Source organism: Microcaecilia unicolor, chromosome 1 (assembly GCF_901765095.1).
Source record: "Microcaecilia unicolor chromosome 1, aMicUni1.1, whole genome shotgun sequence".
In the NCBI taxonomy this organism is placed as follows: Eukaryota; Metazoa; Chordata; class Amphibia; order Gymnophiona; family Siphonopidae; genus Microcaecilia; species Microcaecilia unicolor.
In genome coordinates, this window is record NC_044031.1 from 375,621,790 (window position 1) to 375,646,060 (window position 24,271).

General features: G+C 45.7%; 1 protein-coding gene across 1 annotated transcript in view; it reads left to right on the plus strand.

Annotated features, from left to right (window-relative positions):
- Positions 1 to 24,271, plus strand: part of TRIO (trio Rho guanine nucleotide exchange factor) — a 905,131-nt gene that overhangs the window by 799,855 nt on the left and 81,005 nt on the right. Inside the window, 2 exon segments of the mRNA XM_030209962.1 lie at positions 10,868 to 10,937; positions 22,220 to 22,309. Coding sequence (XP_030065822.1) covers positions 10,868 to 10,937; positions 22,220 to 22,309 — 160 coding nt within the window.

Here is a 24,271-nt window from a genome sequence, read left to right on the forward strand (position 1 = left end):
TTTCCACTATCGGCTTTTTAGCTTAGAGCCGTTTCAATTTTGCTTCAGACCTGTCCTTACCAGTTGTATTTTGATTTGTGTACATATATTCAGATATATTTATTGCTACTCAGCTGTGATTGCTAACTATATAAGTTCTAAATTAACTCCTTTAGTGTTATTATTTGTATTCTAAGTGGGGGCTCTTAGCTAACACTGGCAGCTATGTTGTTTCTGTAGTGTCTTTGTCAGCTCTGTGGATTCCTAGATGGGTTGATTAGCTTTTCGATTCACCTTGAGTTGTCAGCTGTATAAGATCAGACCTCAGTCTGTCATTTATATTGGGTCAAAGCTGTTATGTTCAGTTTAATGAGTTCAGGACTGAAACTTACACCTACATGGTGGTAGGTCTGCATCTTATTTCTTTAGTTACAGCTCAGACTCAGCTGTGTAGATTTGAGTCTGTTGGGCCTAGAGATCCTGCGCTGTTACCTCAACGACTAAGATTTGCTGCCAGAACTGTCGGTTCTGAATATTTGGAACTCAGTGTGTCACAGCTCTAATGACGGCCTCCTTTGCGGTCTACTGTAGCAGCCAACAGTATGGCATGGCTCCAGTAAAGGTTGGCTCAGCCTTGGCAGTGGCCTGCTATGTGTCATGACTCGGGCAGCCATCATCCTTATGGTTCTGGGTATCTGTGTCTGCCAATATAGCATGGGTTTTCAGAGGCCGCCTGTGTGGAGAGGTTCAGCATCTGCCAGAACCATGTTATGGTGGCATTAGTAATACCTATCCATCACAGAGTCCTCAGCAGTCAACTCTAGGACAGCATCAACAGTCGGTGGCCTGACACATCAGCATCTGTGAGCAGTGCTAAGGGCCAAAATTATTGGTGGGCACCTGTATGGCACAGGGCCATGAATGCCACGCAGTATGGCACAAGAGATCATGTACCTGCCTAGGTTGCGGAGGCAATAGTGGCCAGCTGTTGCACTCAGTCACCAGCGTCCAACTTTTCAGCTCAGCGGCTTCCTTGCCCATAAGTAGATGCTTTTTAGCACAGTGCCCTGAGGCCACCTGTATGACACAGCAGAATATTCTTCCAACAGTGGTGTGGTGTGTGTCATAATTGGCTGGCTGTATTCCACAGCCGCTTCTGCAACCAGCTACATAACACAATATTGAATTTTGCTGCTGCGGTGGTACAATGTTTTCTGTGATCGCCTGAGTATTGCAGAGGCCTATGTAACTGCCTTTGTGCTCCTGAGGCTTTGGCAGCTGCCTGTGTAATATGGAGACATCTAAAGATGCTAGGGTGAGCAGTGATATCAGAAACCAAGTGTATGGCAAACGTGTGTTAGCATCAAGGTCTCTGATGATGCTACAGCAGCTGGTGATGTGTTCCTTCAGCAGTGACTGCTTCTTGTTCAGTGGTGTGACTCCTTCGCTGTGGTTGTGGTGGTTAGTTCTATGGCTGTGCTATGCTTGTACCCTTCTCAGCAGCACTGTGATATGGTCTTCTGATTCTTGGCACAACACTAGTGAGGCCCACTTTGTTTCATTTAGCTACACTAGTAGCCAACGTTTGGGTTCAGTTCGAGCTTTAGCAAGTGCTATTCATTGCAATTGCAGCGGTAGCTGTTTTTAGTCCTGCAATGGTAGAAGTAGCCTGTTTTGCCACATCTGCAATGTCATGCTCCTCTGAGACACTGCTTCATTAGTACTCAGCTTCTGGCATAGCTTCTGCAGCATCCTCGATGCTGCATAGTTGCAAGGGTACATGGCTTCTTGAATGTTGGTACCGTTCTCATTTATTTGCCTTGATTGGGTTACCCTTAGGGGTGGGGTACTATCTACATCCCTCCAATATAGCTACTCATGACATCTGGCCCCATGGCTTCATAACTGCTGCTGACTGAATGTTCAGTTGGTGCCCGTGTTTATTTTGCATTCCAGTGCATGCAAGTATACTGCTACTGAGCTTCTACCTGTGATCACAGCTGCATGGGCCTAATCAGGATCGTAGCTGTTGATGAGGGGCATCTTGCATTGCTTTGACCAAGCATTTCCATTTTTTTTTCTCTACTTGTCTAGCAATGATGACCATGCAAAGCATTTATCTTCAGCATTTTTTTCTTCTCCTTGGTTTATTTTGGGAAGTTCCTTTCCTCACTATGCTGTTCCGGTGGATGGTGTAACTGCAGTATCCACCAGTGGAATTCTGCCCTTCCTGGTCTGCTGTAACACAGTGATTATCCATACCAGTGCCAGGAGTCCATTGCTTGTTCTCTGTGACATATTGGAGCTCCAGACGGTGGTTCTACAGCCTCAACCAAGGCCTAGCGGGCACACATTTGTTCCTTGATGATGTTCTCATACCTGTAGTGATGCTTCAGAGGTTTGTTTGAGAGCCTTGTCACTTGTCTAGTGGGCGCATATACTTTGTATACTGATGTTCATTCTTTACCTGTGGTACTATTCCTTTCCTAACCCAGTGCAGCTAGGCTCCACGTCTTCCATTGACCTTTCTATAGATACCTCTGTTGCTCCTATGGTTTCCACTGCTGCTAGGACTACGCATTGTCAACATGGTTGATTCTGGTGGTTGGTCCTAGGACTCAAACCTATTTGATATATATTTTTTTGTACGTAGGAAACAGTTTGTTCCCTATTGCCTTCTAGGCACAGGGTTCGTGCACCAGTTCATTTTTGGACTTGTATGTCAGAATGCAGTTCATGGGCGCACAGAGTTTCCTGGGGCCTTGCAATCAAGTTAAGGCTTCCATTTATCCATTTTTAGATGGCACAATTCTTCCTCTGCATGTGCGGTTATAGTAATATAGTAGATGACAGCAGATAAAGACCTTTACGGGCCATCCAGTCTGCCCAATAAGATAAACTCATAAGCTAAGATGTGATCATGTATACTTGATCTTTATTTGTCCTTGCCATTTTCAGGGCACAGACCATTAAAATCTGCCTGGCACTGTCCTTGTTTTCCAGCTACTGAAGCTGAATCTGTCCAGCCATGATCAGGGCACAGACCGCAAAAGTCTGCCCAACACTGGCTTTGCTTCCCAATTACTAGTGTTTCTATCTAATTGCCACTAAGCTTCTTTGGTTCCATGCCTTCTATAAAGGACTTCTTTATATTTATCCCATGCATTTTTGAATTCCGTTAACGTTTTCATCTGTACCACCTTCCACAGGAGGGCATCTCACCCTCTCCTTGAAAAAAATACTTCCTGACATTATTCCTGAGTCCTTTCCCCCCCATATCTTGTTCTACCACCTTTTCCATCTCTGAAAAAAGTTTGTAAATTAATACCTTTCAAACATTTGCATGTCTGTATTATATCACCCCTGTCATTCAGGTCCTCAAGTTTCTCCTCATACGTCTTGTGATGGAAACCCCATACCATTTTCATCGCCTTCTCTGAACCGCTTCAAGTCTTTTTACGTCCTTAGCAAGATGCAGCCTCCAAAACTGAAAACAGTACTCTAAATGGGACATCACCAATGACTGGAACAAGGGCATCAACACTGCCTTTCTTCTGCTGATTATACCTCTCTCTCTGCAGCCTAGCATCCTTCTGGTCATGGCCACCAACCACCTTGTCACATTGTTTCATCACCTTGAGATCCTCAGACACCATCACCCCAAGGTTCCTCTCCTGAGCTGTGCTTAACAATCTCTCTCCCCCTATCTAGTACATCATCTTTGGATTTCTGGACCCCAAGTACATCACTCTTCACTTCTTGGCAATTGCACGTTGGGTGAAGCGGTCCACCATGAAGAGAAGAAGAAAGGAATTCATTCTGTCGTCCCTGAAAGAGTCATTAAGATAAGTAAAGTGAAACAAGAATATTTATGCAGATTTGATAAATATGTAACAACGAAGCTTTTTGGATATTGGTCAATATAGGACTCTTAGGGACTTTGTGTTATGATGGGATGGATGGTGGCTGCATTCATGTAGGACACCTGGTTCTATAAAAGATGTAAAAAAAATTGTTTCAATAAATTAAATTAAAAAAATGTAGTGATAACTGACATTATGAGCAGGATATTAAATTTTAACTGCTAGACCTTTGACTAATCTAGTTTTGGAGTTCTGTTCTCATGATTCCTACTCCCTCCAGGGTAGCCACTCTATTGACTATTTATTTATTGCATTTGTATCCCACATTTTCCCACCTCTTTGCAGGCTCAATGTGGCTTACAATACATCGTGAGTGATGGAAATATAATAGAAAATAGAAAAGGATCTTAGGCAACATGATATTGATAAAACATGATATTATTATAACAAGCAGATATTGTAGGATAGTTCTGAATTTATGTGGAGGAGTTGCGTATATTCATATTGGTTGGTCTTTGTGGTATGCCTTGTTAAAGAGATGGGTCTTTAGTAGTTTGCGAAAGTTCGTTAGTTCGTAGATCGCTTTTAAGTTGCGCGGCAGTGCGTTCCATTACTGTGCTCAAGTAGGTAAAGTTTGACGCGTGCATTAATTTGTATTTTAGACCTTTGCAGTTAGGGAAGTGCAGATCAAGGAATGTGCGGGATGATCTTTTGGCATTCCTGGGTGTTAAGTCTATCAGGTCTGACATGTAGGCTGGTGCATCTCCGTGAATGAGTTTGTGAACTAGGGAGCAAATTTTGAACGTGGTGCGTTCTTTAAGTGGGAGCCAGTGTAGTTTTTCTCGTAGGGGCTTAGCACTTTCATATTTAGTTTTTCCGAATATGAGTCTTGCTGCAGTGTTCTGGGCTGACTATCTTCGTGTCATCCACAAAAAGGCAAACTTTTCCTTCGAATCCTTTAGCAATGCCTCTCACAAATATATTAAACAGAATTGACCTCAGTACCAATCCGTGAGGCGCTCTGCTACTCACCTTCCTTTCCTCTGAGCAGATTCCATTTACAACCACCCTCTGTCACCTATCGATTAACCAGTCTCCAATCCAGTTCACTACTCTGTGTCCTAAGTTCAGCCCTCTCAGCTTATTCACGAGTCTTCTGCGAGGAACAGTATCAAAGGCTTTGCTGAATTCCAAGTAGATTACATCTAGCACATGTCCTTCATCCAGTTCTTTGGTCACCCAGTCAAAAAAATCAGATATGTTCGGCAGGATTTTTCTTTGGTAAAGCCATGTTGCCTCATATCCTGTCGTTCTGTTTCCAGTTACGACTACCAGATTTGTTATTCTAGTTCTGGTCTCAGTTGCTCCTCTGAGCTCCCAAGGGGAAAAGTCATAGGCCGATTTTTTTTTTTTTGGTCTTCTTTTCCTAGTCCAATCCTTTTGGGATACTGCTTTGCTACATCCTAACAGTCTGGACTGGTCTGGTATGGATGCTAAGGAAGGAAAAAAATTGTCTTACCTAATCATTTTCTTTCTTTTAGTCCTACCAGACCAGTCCAGAATCCCAGCCTCTTTTGTAAGTGGGGTTCCTTTTCTGCTATGCAGATTTTTTGTTTCTCTCTATTGACAGATTTCCAGCCTTGTCACTTCAAGCTTTTTCAAGATGTTCTCCTGTTTGTCAGTAGTCTCTATGCCTCCTTTATAGTGAGGTTGTTGGCTAACTGAGCTATGTATGTGTGTGTACATATTCTTGAACTTCAGTATTGACCGACATTATGGTCTGGAGCAACACTGCTTGGCTAGTCAAAATACTGATGAATCCGTCAATAGTACCCTTGTGGGGTGAATCACAGGAGCTATTCTTTTTCTCTGTCTCCGTCTGCTGGTAGATGGTCATACCCCAACAATCTGGACCTGTCTGGTAGGACTAAAGGAAAGAAAATTATCAGGTAAGACATAATTTTTCCATTTTCACTACCTAGTACAGTGCTACAAACCCTGTGTTGACTTAAGATTTTTTTTTCTTTATCTTCACGCCCTCATAGCTAAGAACCCTTTTTGATTGCCCCAGTTCTTTTTGAGCTGTTATCTTGTGTTTTGCCTCCACTGCAAGATTGTACTTTTTTGTAATACTATGTTTTTGCCTGTGTATGTAGCACTATTTTCATGTGTGTTGTACATCACTAATTAGTAGTTACTTCTTTGTTGTCTTAGACTGTTCCAGAGAAGCTGGCGCTGTGTCCATTGACCAGCAGGTGGAGATAAAGAACTCAGAAATTCAGAATTGTGGTTTAAAGGTGTGCTCCACAGCTCCTGACTTTTTTTTTAAACAGGTGCTCCTTGTCCAGTTGGTCAACTGGCTCTCAGTTGAGCTTGGATTTCCTTACCTCCTGGGGGTTCATACCTAGAGGACTCTAGGTCACTGTTCCTGTCCCCTATTTCAGTGTCCCCTCTTCCCCCCCCCCCCCCCCCCCCCCCCCCACCACCCTGCTTTCAGCCCTACTCTGGTCTCCATCCACTCCCTATTGAAAAAAATAAGGCAAGAGTCATTCTGGAGTAGAATTTTTCTCATCTGCTTTCTAGGTTGTGAGAGAGAGATTGGCCTTCAGTGAAGCACTTGGGGGCGGGGGGAGGTGTACTTGGCAAGGGGCCTGAGGTAAGTGCCTGCAGCGTCTGCAGAAAAAAAATGGCCGATCTGATGGTTTGATAGCATCTGCTTCTTCTTTGAGGCAAAACTTTGTATCGGCTCCCTCCCGATTCAGTGTGCTTTGTCCTTTTCCCTTCTCGCCACACTTTGGGCCTATGGAGGTGTCTGCAGAGGTGGTGAAGCACTGTTCACGCTGTGGGTCATGGCGCTCAACGGGAGGGAAGTGTGCTTGCAAGTCGTGGCAGAATCAGATGAAGGCTGGGCTGGAATCAGGGAACTCTGTGTCTTTCCCAGGCTCCCAGCCACTGATTCTCAGCCCGCAGTCGGTTGCTCGCCCTCAGTCTCCCCGTGGTCCTTTTCAGGAAATTGCAGGAACGGTGGCCATTTTGGATTCAGGGGCAGAATGTGGCAGCAGAGCTCTCGCACGATCCTCTCAGGAGGCAGAATATTGTGGCTTCAGACTCTCGGACTGAGCCCCCAGGATCCTTTTTTTTTTGCCCGCATTTGTTTTATTGATGAAACAGGCTTTTTTTAATTGAAGCAGGGTCAGGCTGATTCTATTTCTGCTGTCCCTGCTTCTTCTTGTCTTCTCCCTCCTGCTCCTAAGCGGGTTGAGGTGTAATCCCTAGGGTTTAGGGACTCTGATTATGTACTTTTTCTCTGGATCATTCTGATAAGAGCTCGCTCTTATCTAGATTCTGTTCCTGGAAGAGAGTGAATTGCCTCCAAAGGAGGGTGATGACCCTAAAGCTCTGTGCCTGTTCCACTGGGAGGAACTGCTTTCTTTAATTAGTAAATTGCTTGAGGTCCTTAGCATCTCGGACCCTTTAGCATCAGCTGTGGTCCTGACCCTTTCTTGTTATGGTGAGATTTAGGGGTCCCCCAAGGCTTTCCCGATGTGTCCGGCGATTCAAAATCTAATCTCAGCAGAGTGGCTGTTTCTGGAAATGGGCCTTAATGTTGGCAGGGCTGTGGCTTGTCTATACGCCTTGGTGATGGAGGAAAATGGGAAGCTCCAGTTACCTAGGGTTGATTCTTTGGTGTCAACCATCACTAAGAAGACAACATTTCCAGTGGAAGGGGGCATTTCCCTGAAGGATTTGCAAAACCCATAAGCTGGAGGCAGCCCTGAAACAGTTGCTTGAGGTGGTTTCCCTGGGGCTGCAAGGCTACGATCTGTAGCTCCTTCATTGCCAGGGCATGCCTATCTTGGCATCAGAAAGCTGCTTCGTCTTTGTCTTCTCTTCTGAACCGAGAGGATCCTGCCTTTGGCCCATGCTTGGAGGTGGATCTGGCCTACCTGGCAGGCTCGATCTGTGATCTCCTTGCACTCATGCCTATTGTATGTTCCTTTTAGTCATGGTTCGCAGCACTGCATCCAAATCCCACTTGGTCAAGCTGCAATTTAAGGATAAATTGTTATTTGGGGAGGACCTGACCAATTTGGTCAAGGAGTTGGGAGAGACTAAGCCCCAGCGTTTCCCAGTGGACATATGAAAACTTTATCTTGTTCCTCTTCGTCCTCCTGCTCCAAGTTTAGGGATGCGAGGCACTATTGGTCAGGCCAGGCTCAGTATTCTTAGTGTGGGTGGTATCAGCCCAGATAGTCTTCCTTTCATTCAGACAAGAAGCCCTCCTTCCAACCCTCTCAGTGGGCTGGGGCCTCCTGCAGCTCCCAAAGATGGGGTCTCGGTCCATTCTCCTCCACTTTTCTTTGGAGGATGTCTATCTTTGTTTTACAGGGAATGGCCAAAGTCATGTTGGGCCAGTGGGTCCTGGATATTATCAGAGGGATACAAGCTGGAATTTTGCCTCCTGGCTCTTCTGTCTTTTTTGATGTGAGAAAGTGGGCCGTGGTTTGGGAGATGCTGAGAGCCCTGCATAGCTAGGGGGTGGTAGCGCCTGTTCCATGTGAAGAAAGAGGACTGGGAATTTATTCCATTTACTTCATAGTTACCAAGAAGGATGGAGGTGATCATCCAGTGCTGGACTTGAAATGGGTCAATCAATTCCTTTGGATATCCTGTTTCTTCATGGAGACACTCCGTGCATCCAGAGGAATTTCTTACCACTCTGGACCTCGAGGAGTTGTACTTCCATGTACTGATGTTGTCTCGGCACCAGAAGTTCCTTTGTTTCGCAGTTCTGGGCAATTTCCAATTTCGGGCACTGCCCTTTGGTCTGGCCTTGGATCCCAGGACTTTTTCCAAGGTCATGGTAGTTGCGGTTGCCTTTCTACTTTGTCACGGAATCAGGGTACATCCTTGTCTGGATGATTAACTGATTCGGGTGTCTTCCTTTTCAGACAGTGAGCAGGCAACTTCCACGGTTCTGGAGGTTCTGCAGTCTCTGGGTTGGGTCATGAACTTCTTCAAGAGCAAACTTCACCCCTTGCAGCACCTGGAGTATCTGGGGGTTCTTTTCGACACCAACCTGCAGTATACCCTTGACTCTCCAGTTCTGCATGTTGTTCAAGTGGGCAGAGACACATCTCAGAAGACTCCCTGCGGCACATATTGCAGGGGTACAGAATATTCAGCAAGACTTTCTTAGCCATCATACTCTGGACCATGGAAATGGTTCCTCTCAGGAATGGTGTTTCAGCTGACTGTGGTTCATGGGGGGCTTCCAGTTTTTGGACTTGATGGCCACCAAAACCAATGCCAAGTTCCTATCCTTCAGTCATCAGAGGGGGTCAGATTCCCAGGGTATGGATGCAGTGGTCCAGCCCTGGCCTGCTTCGGGACTCTCGCACGTCTTCCCACCTTGGCCAGTGAGGGGCGTCTTGAGACACATTATCCTACCTCCAGACTTGGTGGTTCTCATAGCTCCAGATTGGCTGAGATATCCTTGGTACGCGGACTCGATTCGGTTACTGGTGGATTCCCTTCCCTGACTTCCAGCCACCGGGGATCTCCTGCACCAGGACCCAATAGTGATGGATGATCCCTTCTGTCTTGGTCTTATGGCCTGGCTCTTGAAAGGACGAAATTGAGATGCAAAGGATATTCCAAGGCAGTTATCTCTACTTTTCTTTCCTGGAAGCATTCCACTTCAAAGAGGTTTGGCTCTTGGTTCACTGAAGGTTAAGGTTTCTGCCATGGCCTGCTTCTATAGTTGCCTCGAACATGTTTCCCTAGCTTCTCATCTGGATGTGGCTCACTTCTCGAGGAGGGATAATCATCTTTGTCGTCCTCTTTGGCCGATTTGTCTAGAGTGGAACCTCAACCTGGTGGTGAATGTGGTTCAGAAACCTCCCTTTGAGCCATTCAGAAAATCTACATTGAAGGATTTGGTGGCAATTATGTCAGCTAGAAGAATTACAGAGCTTCAGGCTCTTTCTTGTCGAGACCTGTTTTTTCGATTCACAGAGGCTGGTATTTCTCTTCAGATGGTGCCTTCCTTTCTTCCTAAGGTAGTTTTGTCTTTTCATGTGAATCAGCCTGTTGATTTGCCTTCCTTCCTCAGAGAGAATTGTGGGAATCTTTTTCCTTCCGTACATCTTCTGCGCATCTGTAGGGTGCTCTGCAGATATTTGGAGGTTACCAATGAGTTCAGATGATCTGACAGGCTCTCTGTTCTCCTTGGCTTTTCTCGTAAGGGTCTGATGGCTTCCAAATTGAAAATCGCTCATTGGTTGAAAGAGATCATAGCCTCAGCCTATTTTCTGGCAGCAAAACAAGCACTGGTGACCTTGCAAGCCCATTCCACAAAGGGTATGGCTCCTCCTAGGCGGAATGGAGTCTAATTTCTCCATCTGAGGTTTGCAGGGCAAATTGCAAGGAATTACAGTTTTGACCTTGCCACGTGTAAGGATGCCGAGTTTGGGTCCTCAGTCTTGCAGGTGGTGGTGGCTTTTGCATTTCACCCTTTTCAGGGGTTGCTTTTGTTGCATCCTGCTTCTCTGGAATAGTCTCTAGGACGAAAATGAAGGAGACATTATGTCTTACCTGATAATTTTTTTCCCTTGGTCCTTAAGACTATTCCAGAGTCCCACCCTTTGTGAAGGTTCTGTCATTTGAGGACTAGTTGCCTTTTGGTTCCCTGTCTTTCTCGCTGAGTTCCTTTTTTTATGGTTGGTTTCTCCTCTGATTTTTACAGGATTTGTGACTTATGTTGGATGTGGTGGCATGTTGTGGTGAGGAGGTTAGTTATGTTCTCTTGTCTTTCATCTTCTCGCTGATACTGTTGGTTATGGCAAATACTGAATTGTGGGAGCTGAGTACAGGTTTTATAGAACACACCACAATTCTGAGTTCTCTATCTCCACCTGCTGGTCAATGGACACAACATCTACTTCTCTGGAATAGTCTTAAGGACTAAAGGAAAGAAAATTAGTAGGTAAGACATAATTTCTCGTTATTTTGCTTATTTCCAGCTTCTTTATGGAAGAATTAGAGAAGTGCCTTCATGATCCAGAAAAATTGGCTAGTCTTTTTGTTAAGCACGTGAGTATGAACCTCTCCTCACCTGGGCTGTGGAGTCTGTACACCAAACCTTCGATTTCAAAGCTTCTTTTTTTTCTACTGTCTGATTCTGACTGATATTAGGCATTAAATTTTTTGTTCTCGATGTAAACTACTAGTAAATATAACTTAATCTTTACCAGTACTTTAGATCCAGGATAAATATATAGATAGATATACACATGTATATTTACCATATATTGTAATGTGTTTTTATTTTGAAGCTGGAGTCGGTACGTTTTTACAGACCCTACTCACCCAAAATTTTGTCTGACTCCACGGCTCTGCTCCTCACAAGCTCAGTCATGGGGCCCAGTTTCTCACCAGTGGAGGAGTAGCCTAGTGGTTAGTGCAGTGGACTTTGATTCTGGGGAACTCAGTTTGATTCCCACTACAGCTCCTTGTGTCTCTGGGCAACTCACTTAACCCTCCATTACCCCTGGTACAAAATAAGTACCTGAATATATGTAAACCGCTTTGAATGTAGTTGCAAAAACCTCAGAAAGGCGGTATATCAAGTCCCACTTCCCTTTCCCTTTCCCATAGCATATGAAAATATTCAAACTTTCAGGTCCAAATTGTTTCCATAAAAATTCTTATGGGGTGAATTTATTGTCTATCTGTAAAAGCATGTTTCACACACACAAAATGGCTCTTCTAAAATTGAACAGTTATATAAATATGTAAAATTTAAGCACACTACAACATATGTATCCACTTTAAGGAGTGGCAATCCCACGAATGGAGTTACAGTGACGTGTTTTTAACAAAATACACGCTTCCTCAGCAACCTTCCAGACCAGTCAAGACGCTTGGGTTATACATGCCTACCTGCAGAGGGAGACTGAGAACACCTGACTTTGAACACTGTGTATCCAACCTGCGCAGACCCCAGCCAGTCAGTCTTTCTCAGTCTCCCAGCAGAGATGGACTTGCAGTCTGAGCCGATCTGGTAGGCCCCAGGAGGTCTTTCTTTGGGGTGTTTTACCCTTAGAAAAAAAAGGGGGGGGAATATATAGTCTTAATTTAAACTAGCTGAGTCTGGTGATTCGGGTTGTAAGTGTTTCCCTTCGGTGCAATAAGCTGACCGGTGCTGTGTGGAGGGCAGAGGATTGCATTCTGGGTGCAGGTTGCTATGGACCCGGGCTGTGTGGTTTGCGGTCTTACCTTGCTTTTTCCTACCGCCTGTGGCTCCGCAGAGCGACAGGATGAGTGCAGGTAATATGCTGCACTGCTGTGCTTGTGTGCATCGGGGTTTGGAAGCGCTCGGAGCACAGTTCAGGCTTTGTGGAGAGCTGAAGTCAGCCTTGTCCCCTGATGAGGAGGCCGTTCTGGATCAAGGGTTGTTGAGGATCCCGCAGCGGCGGGTTTAACTCCAGCAAGTTCTTCACTGGTGGTTTCTTTTGGCAGGAACTGCCTCCATTTCCAACCTGCGCTTCTCTGCCACCACAGCTTTTTCCTGAGACATCCCTACCAGGTCCCTCTTCAGTGGGAGAGGGTTATGGGGAGTTGGAGTTTCTTCCTGAATTGATTTGGTCCCTTTTTCAGGACTGGAGAGGCAATTCAGGGTGATCCAGCTGTGGGTCCTCCTTTTCCAGGGGCAGCAAAAAGGCCTCAGATGGACTGGGCTGGTAATATGGAAGAGAGCTTGGGACTCCTCTCTGAGGAGCAGGGGCGTATCTGCGTGGGGCCTCAGGGGCCTGGGCCCCCGCAGATTTCGCCCTGGACCCCCCTACCGCTGCCAACCCTCCCCCTCCGTTGCTCGCCTACCTTCGCTGGCGGGGGACCCCAACCCCCGCCAGCCGAGGTCCGCGTCCTCCTGCCGCTGCCGGCTGCCTTTGGTCCTTTAATTCTTCCATTGAAGCTGGCGCCGACGAAAGTTTCTTTTGAGTCTGACGTTGCTGCACGTTGTACGTGCAGGACGTCAGACTCAGAAATTGTTTCTGAGTCTGACGTCCTGCACGTACAACGTGCAACGTGCAGCGACGTCAGATTCAAAAGAAACTTTTTCGTCGGCGCCAGCTTCAATGGAAGAATGAAAGGACCAAAGGCAGCCGGCAGCGGCAGGAGGACGCGGACCTCGGCTGGCGGGGGTTGGGGTCCCCCGCCAGCGAAGGTAGGCGAGCAACGGAGGGGGAGGGTTAGCAATGGCTGGGGGGAGGGGGATCGGCAATGGCGGCGGCGGGGGGGGGGCTATAATGTGCCCCCCCTCTCTGGCCCTGGCCCCCCCTACCGCCGCAGTTCAGATACGCCCCTGCTGAGGAGGAACTTAATGACTTTGAAGGGGAGGACCCAGTGACACCTAGAAGGGGAGGATTTCCTTCCTAGGGAAGATTCTTCGGTGGCTAGAATTTTTCATAGGGATGAGCTGGTGGAATTGATTTCCCAAGTGTCTTCCACCCTTGTTTGATCAGAAGGTGTTATCTGAATGTAGATCCCCTGGTGAAGAGTATTAGGTAGCCGCCCAAGTCATTCCCCATGAACCAGCATCTGAGGAATATGGTGCAGGCTAAAATGGGCATCCCCTGATTTTCCTTGCAAGATTGTGAGGGCCATGGGTGAGCTGTATCCTATTCCCATGGGAGTATGGAAATTCTGAAACCCTCCACGGTAGATGCTATGGTGATGGCGGTTACCAAGAAGACCACTATTCCAGTGGATGGGGGTGCTGCACTTAGAGACCCTCAGGATAGGAGAATGGAGTCCTTTCTGAAGCGTAGTTTTGACCTGTCAGTGCTGGCTCTTCAGGCACCCATTTGTGGGGGCTTCGTTGCCAAGGAGGCTTTTCGATGGGCAGAAAAGGTATTGGAAAGCCCTACATAGTAACATAGTAGATGACGGCAGAAAAAGACCTGCACGGTCCATCCAGTCTGCCCAACAAGACAACTCATGTGTGCTACTTTTGTGTATACCCTACTTTGATTTGTACCTGTGCTCTTCAGGGCACAGACCGTATAAGTCTGCCCAGCACTATCCCCGCCTCCCAACCACCGGCTCTGGCATAGACCGTATAAGTCTGCCCAGCGCTATCCCTGCCTCCCAACCTCCAGTTCTGCCTCCCACCAATGGCTCTGGCTCTGGCACAGACCGTATAAGTCTGCCCAGCGCTATCCCTGCCTCCCAACCTCCAGTCCTGTCTCCCACCACTGGCTCTGGCACAGACCGTATAAGTCTGCCCCGCACTATCCCCGCCTCCCAGCCTCCAGCCCCGCCTCCCACTACCGGCTCTGCTATCCAATCTCGGTTAAGCTCCTGAGGATCCTTTCCTTCTGAACAGGATTCCTTTGTTTATCCCACGCATGTTTGAATTCCGTTACCGTTTTCCTCTCCACCACCTCCCGCGGGAGGGCATTCCAAGCATCCACCACTCTCTCCGTGAAGAAATACTTCCTGACATTTTTCTTGAGTCTGCCCCCCTTCAATCTCATTTCATGTCCTCTCGTTCTACCGCCTTCGTATCTCCGGAAAAGGTTCGTTTGCGGATTAATACCTTTCAAATATTTGAACGTCTGTATCATATCACCCCTGTTTCTCCTTTCCTCCAGGGTATACATGTTCAGGTCAGCAAGTCTCTCCTCATACGTCTTGTTGCGCAAATCCCATACCATTCTCGTAGCTTTTCTTTGCACCGCTTCGATTCTTTTTACATCCTTAGCAAGATACGGCCTCCAAAACTGAACACAATACTCTAGATGGGGCCTCACCAACGACTTATACAGAGGCATCAACACCCCCTTAGAGAAGAGTACGATGGTCCAGGAGGGATGTCCTCCTTGGCTGATACTGTCTGTGATCTGTTGCGGGCTTCCACTAAGAACATGTCTCTCGTGGTTGCAGCTCATAGAGCATTGTCGCTTCGGGGATGGACTGTGGATGTGGCTTCCAAGTCCAAGTTGTGCTTTCTTATGTTCAAAGGATCTATGCTTTTCGGGGATGAACTGGATAAGTTGATTTGCAATCCTGGTGACACTAAGGTTCCCCATTTGCCTGAGGACAAGCCTAAGGTCGGTGGCCAGAGTTTGTCAACACGCAGGAGGTTTTGAGAAACTAGACAGTATCACCCAAGCAGGTCTGGTGGGACCCAGTGGGGGTCTGTTTTTTTCAGCGAACACAGTCCTTTCGAAGTGGTGGTCAAGGCTCGGGGGCTCCTCTGGTGCCGGTCAGTGCTCAGTTGTGCGACTTTTACCAGAGGTGGATCCAGGTTACTGCGAACTACTGGGTCCTGGATGTGATTTGTGACTGCTATGCGCTGGAGCTTGGGCGCCCTCATCCAGATCTGTTTTTGGGGGCAATACGGTACACTTTGCGCCGGCTAATTCAGTTGAAGGCTGTGGTTCCTGTGCCCAGCGAAGGATAAGAGGATTTTATTCCATTTACTTTGAGTCCCCAAAAAGGAAGGTATATTTTGGACCTCTTCTACATCTCAAGTGTGTAAACGGATTCCTCAAAGTGGCCTCTTTCATATGAAGAACCTGAGGTCTGTTATTGTTGTGGTTCAGTGTGGAGAGTTACTCATGTAATCTCCACATTCCTATTTGACAGTCTCATCAGCATTTCCTCTGTTTTGCTGTCTTAGATGAGCATTATCAGTTTTGCACGTTTTCAAAATTGGTGGTGGTGGCAGTGGCACTTTACAATGAGGGCATATTGGTTCATCCCTAACTAGATGACTGATTGATTCAGGCAAAGTCCTTGCAGGAAAGCAAGCGAGTGATCCGGTTCAGGTGGTATGATTTCTAGAGTCTATTGGTTGGGTTGTGAACCCGGCCAGAAGTCATCTTCGGCCCATGCAGTCTCTGGAATATTTTGGAGTCTGATTCAACACTTAGGTGGGTTGAGTTTATCTACCTTTTGGCCAAGATCAACAAGATATAGGGGCAGATAGGCACTTTCCTCTCAGTGGGCACTCACCAGGTGAGGGACTATCTACAGGTGCTGGGGTCGATAGTGGCCACTTTGGAGGTTGTGCCCTGTATCAGGGGTCATATGAGGCCTTTAGAGCACTCGCTTCTCTCTCACTGCTCCCCTCAGAGACAGGACTTGGAGGTGATACATACGCAATCTGCACTGGTGGTTCTGCAGTGCTAACTTGGAGAAGTGAATGACCTTGGATCCTCCAGAATGCATCGTGGTCACAATGGACACGGTTGGGAACCCGTTGCCTTGGTCAAGTAGCACCTGGTCGATGGTGGAGTCTCAGTGGTTGATTACTGGTTGGAAACCTGAGCATTCCGTCTGACACTGGAGCACTTTAAGTCACTGCTTGAGTGCAGAGCAGTCCGGGTGCTCTCCTACAATGCCACGGCCGTGGCCTACATCAATCGGCAGGGAGGCATTTATTTATGTATAGCATTTATATCCCACATTTTCCCACCCACAGCATGAGAATCGACCCATGGCAGAAGAGACGGCATTGCTGATTCAGTGGGCAGAGCTTTATCTTCGGGATCTCTTGGCAGCACATGTCACAGTAATGGATAATGTCCAGGCAGACTTTCTCAGCAGGCACAATTTAGAGGTAGGGGAATTGTTCCTGGCCAAGCCTGCCTTCAAGCGAATAGTGCAGCCATGAGGCACACCAATAATGGATCTCATGGCGACATCCCACAATGCACATGTGCCTCTCTTTTTCAGTCATCAGAACTGATGCTCTTATTCCTCCGTGGCTGGCCCAGGTTCTTATCTACGTTTTTTCCGCCATGTCTGCTGGTGGGTCAGGTCATTAGTGCATAGAGTTGCAGTCTGGTCTAGTGATTCTGGTCACTCCGTATTGGCCCCGTTGGCCGTGGTATGGAGATTTAATACATCTGGCCTTCAGGGGCCGGTCAACTTGCTCGTTCAAGGCCTGATTGGGATGACCAACCTGGCTCCATTCTCGCTTACGACATGACACTTGAAAAGAGTGCAGCTAAGGAAGAGAGGGTATACCAACAAGGTTATTTCCACTTTGTTGCAGAGGTGGTCTACTTCTTGGGCTTATGTCAGGGTGTGGCATGTTTTTTGAAAACTGGTTCCAGGAATGGAATTATCGGCCCCTGCATGCTTCGGTTGCGGAAGTCTTGGAATTCCTGCAGGATGGTTAGGACAGATGGCTGGCGTTAGCCTCCTTGAAGGTGCAGGTTGCCGCTTTGTCTTGTTTCCATGGTAAGATTTATGGGTGGTCTTTAGCAACTTTTCCAGATGTGGTGTGATTCCTTTGGGGTGTTGAGCTTTTCCGTCCACTTCAGCGCCCATTTGTTCCTTCGTAGGATATGAATCTGGTGTTGGGCTTCCATTTGAGCTGCTAGAGAAGGCTACTTGAGGATGTCACTTTGAAAATGATGTTTTTACTAGCCATTTGTTCAGCCCGCAGAAGTTTTGAGCTCCAAGCCTTGTCTTGTGGAAAGCCTCTCCCCCCCCCCCCCCCCCCCCCAAGGAAAAGATTACTTTGTGGTCTCAATTTTTCATGTGAATCAGGTCATTTCCTGCTGGTTCTGGAGGATACGGCAGCTGGTTGGCGTACTTGGATATGAAGAGTGTGTTGCAACATTATTTGAAGAGAACTGAGGAGTTTTGACTCATAGATAGATAGGTTGTTTGTTCTCTACGACAGTCCTAAGAATGGAGCAGCGGCTTCCAAAGCAATTATTGCTCGGTGGCTGAAGAAGACCATTGCGTCGGCTTATCGTCTTTGGGGTTGCCACATTCTGGCAGCGCTCAAGGCGCATTCAATGCAAGGTGTAGCTGCCTCCTGGGCGGAGAGCAGTTGGATGCCACCGCAAAATATCTGTAGGGCAGCGGTGTGGTTGTCACTGCATTCCTTTGTGAAACATTACAGAGTGGATGTGTATGCTAAACAGGATGCATGTTTTGGAGCAGTAGTGTTGACTTTTTTTTTTTTGTTTTGTTACATTTGTACCCCGCGCTTTCCCACTCATGGTAGGCTCAATGCGGCTTACATGGGGCAATGGAGGGTTAAATGACTTGCCCATAGTCACAAGGGCTGCCTGTGCCTTCCGGTCTTCAAGGGTCCCACCCATAAAGGATACTGCTTTGGTACTTCCACGTGTCTTGACTGGTTTTAGAGGGTTACTGAGGAAGGAGAAGTTAGGCCTTACCTGCTAATTTTCTTTCCTTTAGACCCTTCAGACCGGTCAAGAATCCGCCCTTCATTCTACCATGAAGATTGTAATGGACAGGTGATAGTTGAGTGGGTGATTTTTGGCCTACTAGTTTGTTGCTGTCGGTTGACTGGTTGGATTGTTTTTGAGTTGTCTATTTTAAAAAAAAGACTAGAACAGGTACAGTTGGTAGGGGTTGTTTCTGTTTTTTTCTGCTTTATCAAAATAATGACTGGCTGGTATCTGCACAGGGAGATTATACAATGCTAGTGCTCAAAGTCAGGTATTCTCAGTCTCTGGCTGGTAGGCTTGCATAACCAAGCATCCTAACTAGTCTGGAAGGTCTAAAGGAAATAAAATTAGCTGGTAAGGCCTAATTTCTGCATATATGCACAGCGTGCACCCAAGTAATGTATCTGCCTCATAAGTGTTGCCATACTCGGACAGACTGAAGGTTCGTCAAGCCCATTATCCTATTTCTAACAGTGGCAAAGTCAGGTCTCGAGTGCCTAGCAAGCTCCAAAAGCAGTAAAACAGATTTATACTACTTATCCTAAAAATACAGTGGATTTTCCCAAGTCCAGTGCCTCAGAGTATTTGTTCTCTATTGTGGATAGCTGTGCATGCCTGTTCTTTACAGTTTATAAAAGCACATAGCTGTCTGTTACCTTTATAAAATAGGTGGGTTTTTTTTTTTTTTTTTTTAATATTTATGGGTACGTAGTAGTACCCTGTTAGAGAATTAACCATCAAAACAGAGTAATGCTTTTTGGTTGTCCTGTATGAAAATTTCCCTTCTCTTCCCAGCTAAAAGTTTACATGGGCTTCCACAGCTAATGTTCTTTATGCTGGATCATGAGGAGGTCTTAAAGAAATGTGTTTATATCAGGGAGGAAAATAGCACCTATATATGAAATTTGCCAAAGTACATGCTGTATTTTACCCTCGTTGGTACCCCCACCAAACAGCAGTTGTACAGTACCTGGACACCCTCAGAGCCAGGTTGCCTCTCTTAAGCATAAAACCTGTGTACTTGGGCTATTTGAAAATTACCCCTTCAGGTAAACTCAAAATTACCTTCTAACTTGTATATTACATATGTGCATAAATTGCCCCAATTTTCAAAGGAGAAGTAGTTGCATTCATACTCTTTGAAAATTATTCTGCTGAAAATATCCCACATACATTTGCAGCTGCTATCTAATATACACCAAATTTCCCAAAAGATTTGTGCATTTTCACTTTGAAAATCTAAAAGAAAGTGCCCAACTCCCCCCCCCCCCCACTAAAAAAAAACAAAAATCTGTACCCTATGGGAACGCCTGAGCTCACTAAAGGTAATAGTATATGCAAAATGTTATTAGATGCACACGTCCCACATGTGAGTGACTTCATAGAGCTTTTCTCTGAATAAAACAATTTTGTACCCACAGAAATAGGGGCTTATAAAATTGCTTGGGGCCATATGCACATAAAATTACACACTACTGATGCGTGCAGTATTAATCGAGGTGCATACAGCTAGGACAGAGTTTTCGGATACATGTGTATATTGTAAAACACACACATAACAGACTTTGACATGTTTTGAATTGTAGGTTTGTTTTTTGAGGGGAGAACGGCACTGTTCTCTCTAAGCTGAGCAGAAGTCCTCCAACTGCACTGCTGACTGTAGGGGGTCGTGCTTCAATATTGTGTTTCAGTTGCTAGGGAAAGGTAGGTTTCCTGCAGTTCTTGCCTGTTCCTCACTATTGAAAATGTGATAGTGAAACAGCACCCCCTACGGACAGGACTGTAGGTGGAGGACTCCCGCTGAGCTTAGCGGAAACAGTTTGTGTTTAGGTGGAGGCCTTATAGTTGCAGGAAGCTGATGATCTGAAGAGCCAATGGACCATTAGCGACATTTTCAGTGGAAAGAAATAGTACTTGCTGTTCTTTGTAGCAGCCGAGTTTTTGTTTGTGGAATACTAGGTTAACCTGGTTTCCTTTTTTTGTATATACAGCAATCTTTTTATTAAGTACCCATACAAACTTGGGTACACCATTTATGCGTGAGTCAGAATAATTAAATGTCTGTGGCTACTTTCAAGGGGGCAGTTTTATAAAGGCACATTGGCGTATGTGTTCACTTTATAAAATACAGTAATGAAAAGAATCCCACCTTCAAGTGAGGAAATAACCGAAAAACCCAACTTTTAAACTCTCTGTACCAAACTATTTAGAAACATGTTTAAAGGACCATCATGAATGAAGCAAAAATTTGTTTCAGCACTATTGCTTCTTCAGTCTAATCAGTCCAATTTTTTTTGTATTGTTTGGCATTAAAAATTGATTTTATCAAAAAATATATCCATAAGGAGCATAATCAAAGAACTAACAGCTCCAACACTTATCTTAGTTTGATTGATGCATCCTTCAGAGGACCACAAATTTCTCCACTCTGAAACATAAATTGCCCAGACAATTTCCCATGTCTTCATTTCATACTACCTGACTTTACTATGTTTCGATTGGCAATTCTGCATCAGGGGCACAGATACTCTACATGCCAATCATAAGCACATGTGCATTGAAGATCTGATTTTACTTCATACTCCATAACATGGCTGCACATTTTTCAGTGTTTTCAAAGTTTTTGCTTCACTTATGACGATCTTTTTAAAGATGTTCTAAGGAGTTTGGGGGGTTTTTTTGTTATAGGTTTTTGATATTTCCTCACTTTTTGGGGGGGGGGGGGGCTGGATTATTTGTCATGTCAGAACTTTATAAATAGGCACAACATATGCACTTAATATGCCTTCACAGCCTAGGTGCCCTTTTATAAAATTACACTTGGGGTAGTAATTTTATGAAGGTTTTCTTTGCACATAGAGCCTGTTGTACTTGTGGAAAGAGCCGTTTATAGAATTGTATGAACGTGTATGTGCATAAAAAGTGTGCGCTCGCTTCCTTTCATGTATCCTGTGTGTAGGTGTTCCCGGGGTCTAGCTTGGGCAGAGCAGAGGTTACGTTACAAGTCCATAGAGTCTGGCCAGTTTTAGAACAAGTCATTTCCATATGGAAACTGTTTTATGCACAGAAATGGCTGTGAAAAGTATCAGGGAGGATAATGCATCAGGGCATCTAGAGAAAATGTTTTGTTTTCGGTGTAAATTAGTTGCACGTTCATATCCATATTCATGTTTTCCTAAAGTAATTGCCATGCTCCAGAAGGGGGGGATGAAAGTAAAGTAGGTTCCTTACACTCATAGCCCTCTCCAGTGCTCACTTTAATAAAAATATAGTCAAGTGACACAAGGCCTATAAGCACTGGGAGGAGTTAAACTTTCTGATGAGAGCCTGTGGGAGGAGGAAAGGAATTTGTCCATCAGGGGCAGTTCATAGTAAAGTACAATTAATGTGCGCTGACCTCTGGTACCAGTTTAAGAGTGACAAAAACGGTGAAGGGGGGGGGGGGGTTTCACAAAATGTATAAAAATGAAGTATAAAATGTGTAAACAGTAGGACTGACTACTTTAAAAGGTAGTTTTTGTTTGATATTCAGTGTTATAGTTGGCTCACTTGGAGTATGATGTTAAGAGCTGTGTTGGCATGTTATGTGTTATGTTAATTCTGACCAATAAAGACTTCTATAAAAAAAAAAAAAAGAGTGACAAAAACAGAGAGAGGACAGACCTTCACAGGCAATCCAGGAGCAAACCAAGAGCAAAGGTGCCAAAAACAGAAGACAAAACATCATTAAAGCTCCTTTTTATTGTATAGCAATAACAAAAAAGGCCCAACAACAGCTTTGTTTTGGTTATGTGCTTGCATCAAGGGTCATTTCAATTGAATTGTTGCACTATCCAATAAAAGATGAAGGCACAACAAAGAAGTTATAGTTGAACCTTAGCCTGATCTCAGGGAAATTTTCTGTCTCTGCATAACAGCGAGGCAACTCGGGACCTTTGCTCTTGATTTGTGCCTGTTTTAAGAATAATTAATCGCATATGTGCCAGGCTGTAATAAATACCTGCTTTTTAGGTTTTAGACCTGCTTTTTAGGTTTTAACGGGGGGGGGGGGGGACGACTAAAAAAAAAAGGCTTGCTTCTAAATACTTGTGGTCTTGCTTCTGCTTTAGGCCACCTGTCATCTTTTGACTCATGTGTGTTTGTCCTCTGCAGGAGAGAAGGTTGCACATGTACATAGTTTACTGCCAAAACAAACCAAAGTCTGAGCACATCGTCTCAGAGTACATTGATACCTACTTTGAGGTAAGTCTCCACGAGCTAGTAAAGCTGCAGACTGTGTACCAGGTGGGAGGACTGTTCTTATCTATTGTAGTTGAATAATGATGATCATGTTGCGTTTTCCTCCTGCTCCTCAGAAGCCGTGATACAGATGGCCAGTGGCGTACCAAGGGGGGGCGGTCTGCCCCGGGTGCATGCCGCTGGGGGGGGGGAGGGTGCCGTGCGCCTGTTGGCCGAGTCCGCCCGTTCCCTCCCTGCTGCTCCCTCTGCGCGGAACAGGTTACTTCCTGTTCCAGGGCAGAGGGAGCAGCAGGGAGGGAACAAGCGGACTCGGCCAACAGGCGTGCGGCCCCCCCAGCAGGTAAAAATGCACCCGGGGGGGGGGAGGGTGTAATTTCGCCGGGGGGGGGGGGGCGCATCAGCGATCCGCCCCGGGTGTCAGGCAGCCTAGGAACGCCACTGCAGATGGGACATCAAAATGAATAGTTATATTTTCTTGCCAGTGATGGTGATTTTCAATCTAACAGTAAAAAGGCATGCATAAGTGGCACAGCATGTAAATGCAAGGGGGACATTCACATGCTCCCACTTACCTGTGTAACTTTTACAGATTACTATAAGTTATGTGAGCCCTTGCTGCATTTTCGTGGCCACAGTTTTGTCAGGTATATGGCTGATGAGACTGCAAGCGTGTAAATTATTCTATAATAGAATCTGGGCACTCAGATGCTGTCAAAGAATGGGCTGTCACCATGCATCCTTGGGGCATCTGAATTCAGGTGCCCTGTTATATAACTGCCCCCTTGAGTTCTGTTGTGAATGAAAGGCACTATGTATAAATCTTAATTATTTCACTCTTTAATGAGAGAGGGGAAATGAGAGGGAGCAATAAAGATTGAAAATCAGTGCTAACATGTTAAGGAAGGTTTTCTGGACTTACACAGAGAAATGATCCCTGAATGTATTGGTTTCTGAGGTGATAGAGAATATGAGTTCATTGGGAGACCTGTGCAGGTACAGCGGGCAGACAGTTTGTTTTTTGTTTTGTGATCTTTTTATGACTGTTTTAATTTGTGAACTGCTCTGATTTGTTGATGCACTGTGTTGTAATTTTTTTTTTAATAACTCTGGGAATGTGAGAACACTGTTGCCACTAGCCAGTTCTCCAGTGACCCTCCTCAGCTGAGAGGTATCACACTGTACCAGGAGCTGTGCAAGTGAGTCAGCCATACACAGCATAGATATAGAGAGACACAAAAATTGCCCCAGTCCACAATCTCCTCTCACTGGTGGTGGCGAAGTGGGTGGGGTGCTATTGGGCAACTATAGCTTGGTATGTTTCTGGTTCCAGATGAGTACAGTGACAAGATCCAATACTAAAGGAAAATGGAAACCAGAATAGCCTGCCACTCCAAGAAGGAGGAAAGGTTCTTACTGCCAAGGCTCCACCTGTTTGTGACTACATTGGGGCCGTCCATGCCCATCTCTTTGTCATTTTATCCACAGACACTATATCCATGAACATGGGGGGGGGGGGGGGGTAGAGATGGAAGATGCTGGCTATTTAGGGGTAGGGAGGGGAAGAGGAGATTCTGAAGGGGGGGGGGGTAGGTCCTTGAGCCATCCCAGGGAAGAGGGGTGCACAGCTATAAATTTACTTAGAGTGTCAGATACCAGTGGGCTAGCCCTGGTTAAAGGATATCATAGTTTACTATATCAGCCCTGAACTGGGTAAAGGGAGAGATGGGATGAAAGATGATGGGAAGTTACATGCAGAGGGGACACCATGCAGCATGTTGAAAACTGCAACTTGATGGAAGTTTGTGTTTGATTCTAGACGATGATGCAGACATTGTATTGCTCTAGAGTTGCCCCATGTGAAGAAACGGTGTGTTTTAAGCCTGTAAATTGTATTGGATATTTTTCTGCATTAATTATGTCTTGAAGTGTATTTCTCCTATTTGGCCAACAGGTGGTGTTTCTTTG